Source organism: Cajanus cajan, chromosome 8 (genome assembly GCF_000230855.2).
Source record: "Cajanus cajan strain Asha chromosome 8, NIPB_CcT2T_4, whole genome shotgun sequence".
NCBI classification, from domain to species: domain Eukaryota; kingdom Viridiplantae; phylum Streptophyta; class Magnoliopsida; order Fabales; family Fabaceae; genus Cajanus; species Cajanus cajan.
Window position 1 is genome coordinate 25,037,718 of NC_138524.1, and position 4,645 is coordinate 25,042,362.

The window sequence follows — 4,645 nt, forward strand, 5'->3', positions numbered from 1 at the left end:
AGTTCCTTGCTTCACCTCTTTTCTCCACGATCCTCTCGGGTACTTTGGGATGTTGACATTCAGCTTAGTGTTGCCAATGCAGATCTTGTCTAGCTGATATTCTAAGCCCTTAACGTCTTGCACATCCGCAAACCTTACAAATCCAAACACCTGACCCCATTTGTTTCTTTTCTTCGCGAGGAATACTTCTCTAACTTTTCCCCACTTCTGGAATATTTTCCACAGATCCACCTCTCTATATGCTTCTGGAAACCTTGAGACAAAAAAGGTCACATGGTTTTCTGATCGTCTCATGATACTTATTCTTCAATCAGTTGTTCCTTACAATTCTAGTGTTACTTATGTGGATTCAGTAGAAATATTGTACTTTTGGTGCTTGGTGATCAAAGATAGATTGTCATGTTACAAAAGATTATTCAATGGAAATCTTAAAGGATGCTTTAAAGGTAAAATCTTAAACCCTTATGGTGTGTTTAGACGGGGAATTTATATAGGATAATTCATTTATTTGAAAATTTTCAAATTCCTTGAGATGAAATGCTTTGTTTAGATGGAGAATTTATAAAGAATTTGAAATTCAAGCATTTGTGAAATTCCTTAGAATAGTAAAATTTCAAATTATCTCAAAAAAGTAAGAATTTGAAATTCTTAATATTTTTTTCTTCTTATTTCACTTATATATTTTTTCTTATCTCTTATCTCTTCATGTTTTTAATTATTGAATATTCAAAAATATTTCTAAAATTATTAAATATTATCTAATATTAAAATTTAAAATTATTAATATTTAAAAATTAGCTAATATTTATTTTTATAAAATTTAATTCAAAAATCTCAACATATAAATATATTTTTAAAATCAATTTTACCATGGTAGAATTAAATTATTATATCAACTTAAAAATTTAAAATTTAAGAAATTTGAATTGACTTATTCAAACAAAATATTTTAAGAATGATAAAAATTGAAATCAAAGTAATTCAAATACCAAGAATTTAAAATTCCTTGAATTTATAAATTCTCTCATCTAAACACACCATTAACACCATTAATGTAGTTGTTGATAGTGTATGAATATTCCTAAAAAAGAAATTGTTTCACTCATTAAAACTTTTAATGAAAATTATTTTTTTTTTGGAAAGAAATTTAGCTCATAAAACTCCAACAATAACTCATTTCCTTAAACACTATTTATGTCAACTTTGTAGTCTTATTTTTAACGTATTTAAAAATTTGTATAAAATCAATAATTTTGAATGAGTTCATAATTAGAGGACGTAACTACTTCATAATAATTTTCGAAAGGACAGAGACTACTTAACTGTTCGAACATATACAAATCATTTATAATTAGGGGAGGAATACTCAAATTCTAGATAAGACTTTTACATATTAAAGAAAAAACAATATTGATTCTAGTCGATTTTCTTTTATTTGAAACACTGAATTCAAAATTAACATAGTCCCGCCATAAAACTACTGTGAATACAAAAACATTTTAAAATTTTCATATCTTACAACGTGTTATCAATATTTTAAAAATCTGATTAGAAAAACACCTTTATTAAAAGAATTAAATAATAATTGTAAATGCAATCGAATATTTAGGTGAGATACGCCTTTTCATTTTAAAAGTGAGAAGTACTTTAAAATAATTAAAAATGTGATATATAATATGAAGAAAAGAAACATTAAATCCATATTTACCTAAAATATTTACGGTTGTATTCACTACCGGCCATTTTCATAATAATAAAAATACTAAATTAAACCAACTAAATAAAAAAAAATCAAAAAGAATAATTTAACTTACATTTTTCATATTCAATAATTTTTTTTTGTCTATAAAAAAAAAGAAAAAAAAAAAGAGAGAACTTGAAATGCACAATTTTCTTCAAATTTTCCTAATTTTTCAAAAAAAATCAAATAAAACAAAATTTAGATACAATTAATTTTGATTGGAGAACTATATAAATTAGACCTAAAGAAATGTAGCTCAGTTATTGTCGAATAGAATATTGATGCATTCCTGATCTACATCTACCTATAATACGTTGCTTCTCATTCTCTTGCATTCATAAACCTAAAACACAACCATGCCATACAGAAGGCAAGCTTTGATAATATTTTTGTTACTATCCCTTTTCACATTCTCCTCCGCACACCCCGACAACGGTGGAATCGCCGTGTACTGGGGCCAAGATAGTGGCGAAGGAGATTTGACAACAACATGCGACACTGGAAAGTACGCGGTTGTTGTCCTCTCTTTCCTCCACAACTTCGGTGCAGGCAGAACCCCAACTTTGAACCTCGCTGGCCACTGTGACAATGGTGTCTCCAGAAGGTGCACTGAACTAGAATCTGAAATAAAACACTGTCAGGTAGATCCGGACCCAACACGAAGCTAACAGCTAACTCTTCCTACTCCTTTCTTTTTAATTAATTAAATTTATAAATTTGTAATTCAAGTAAATAAGAAATGAAGACAAAATAAGGGTATTAGTTAAAAAAGATTTTTAAGAGATTATTTAGTATAAAAATTAATAAATAAAAGTATTATTATTATTATTTTATTTTATATTTATTATTATTATTATTATTATTAAGATTTTAGTGTTCTCATCATTTAGATGTCAACTTTCTTTGGATGAGATCTTCAACTTTTTTCTGCTTGATGATGAGATTTTAGGTACATTTAGCATAAAAGCTAGTGAGAGTTTTATCCCATTCCCATCCAATTTTGTTGCATGTTAATTGTTTTTAGGCCAAAGGCATCAGAGTGCTTCTTTCCATAGGAGGACCCAGCGACAATTCAGACTACTCTCTCACCTCTGCTGAAGACGCAAAAAATGTCGCCAACTACCTCCACACCAACTTCCTCAGCGCCCAGTACGGTCCTCTGGGTCGCGTCACCTTAAACGGCATCAGCTTCGACATCGAAAAATCAGAGGAACACTGGGACAACCTTGCCAAGGAACTCGACACTCTTCGTCGCACAAAAGGCCATTACTTTTTCCTATCCGCAACCCCCCAGTGCCAAATCCCCACCCCCTTTCTCGGTAAAGCCATTGCAACGAATCTCTTCGAATACATCTTCGTCCAGTTCCGCAACAACCCTCTTTGCACCTATTCCAATGGCGACGTGAAGCCAGTGTTGGACACGTGGGACAAGTGGGTGGACTCGGTCCTCCCCAACAACTCGCTCTTCCTGGGCCTCCCCGCGCGTGCCGGAAGCGGCTACATTCCGCCGCACGTGCTGAACAGTCACGTGCTTCCGCATGCGAAGAAAGCATCAAACTACGAAGGGGTGGCGTTGTGGGACAGACAAAGTGATCGTCAAAGCGATTACAGTGGGAACGTGCTGTCCCATGTGCTGAAATCGCCGTTACTATCTGTGACATCCGTTACGGATGCGATCTACGAGTGTGTCTCCAAGGCGTTGCATGGTGCGTTACCCTATGTTGGTAGCTAGATGGGATTGGAGCCATGGGTTCACAAGTGGTGTTGGGTTCCTAAGTAGCACTCTTGGCAATGTATGTAATCAATAAGTCACTTGTCAGCTATGGTTTCTCTTATGTTGTGTGCACGTGTGTGCTTCTTTCATCCCATGTCATGGATCTTGCTTGAATAAAGCCTCTTTTGTTTTCGAGTGATCTTATGTCTTTTTAAAGTTTTTTTTTATTCAGATCATGTTCTTAAAAAGGTTTCTCAACCTCAGATAAAATTATGAAATCTTGCAATGGATGACTAGACTATAGCAAATATTAAGAGAAGAGTAAAAACAAATGACTGAATACATTTACCGGAGAAGAACAAAATAGATTACATGGAGTGAGCAACTACATCAACCTCTAACAATCGAGAACTTAATCATTCATGACTAAGGAATTCAATCACAAGTACAAATAAAAAACATTGAAGGATTTGTGATTTCAAGAATATCACTTACACTTTCTCTAATCTTTATGAGTAACATTGAAAAAGAAATTATTTGTCTATTCTCTTAAACTTTAATTTTATAATATTTTAAATGGGTATTTTTTGTGCCAACTCACTTAAGCAATTGGATTGAATGTTTTAGAGTTTGAGATCACTTATTCAATTTTTGAATTTTTGTGTAGGTTTTCATGAATTAGTATCGTGTTGGCACAAATTGTTTAGCATCAAACGTGAGGATGATAGAGAGCATATAGATGACTTTCTATGGCTCACACAGAGCATGGGATTGTCCATTTGGGACTTACTAGTATTATTTCGCCAAGCATAAACTTGTCACATTGAGCATAAGACCTTCAAAGAGCAATGTGTGATATAATACCACATGTAATATCATACAACAAATATAATATCAAATATTATATCATTTTAATGACCATCACATTAAAAGATGAAAAAAATTATATAATACTATTATGAGAAAAGAAAGCAACCAGAACCATCGCATTTCAATTCTATTGTTATATATTTATCATTATCTCTTCTCCATTATTGTACTATCTCCAAAGTGTGTCACCTCCTCCTTCATTTTTTTCCCCATTATGTTATAGGACACGTGAAATTTGGTTGCACTATATATATTACTCGAATGGTGCAAAACTATACAACTTAAGTTCTATTGTTATATATTTATCATTATCTCTTCTC

The 4,645-nt window shown here is 32.2% G+C and overlaps 1 protein-coding gene across 1 annotated transcript; it reads left to right on the forward strand.

Moving 5' to 3' along the window:
- Window positions 1–2,001: 2,001 nt before the first annotated feature.
- On the forward strand, window positions 2,002–3,654 carry LOC109789929 (acidic endochitinase). The gene is made up of 2 exons (XM_020348986.3): window positions 2,002–2,382; window positions 2,766–3,654. Exons 1-2 carry the CDS (start codon window positions 2,098–2,100, stop codon window positions 3,471–3,473), a joined length of 993 nt encoding a protein of 330 aa, XP_020204575.2. The 5' UTR covers window positions 2,002–2,097; the 3' UTR covers window positions 3,474–3,654.
- Window positions 3,655–4,645: the final 991 nt, after the last annotated feature.

Excerpts from the sequence above, each read along its gene's own strand:
- LOC109789929 (XM_020348986.3), top strand. The coding sequence starts at position 2,098 with ATGCCATACAGAAGGCAAGCTTTGATAATATTTTTGTTACTATCCCTT. Across the intron at positions 2,383-2,765 it reads CTGAAATAAAACACTGTCAG|GCCAAAGGCATCAGAGTGCT; the intron begins GTAGATCCGGAC and ends AATTGTTTTTAG.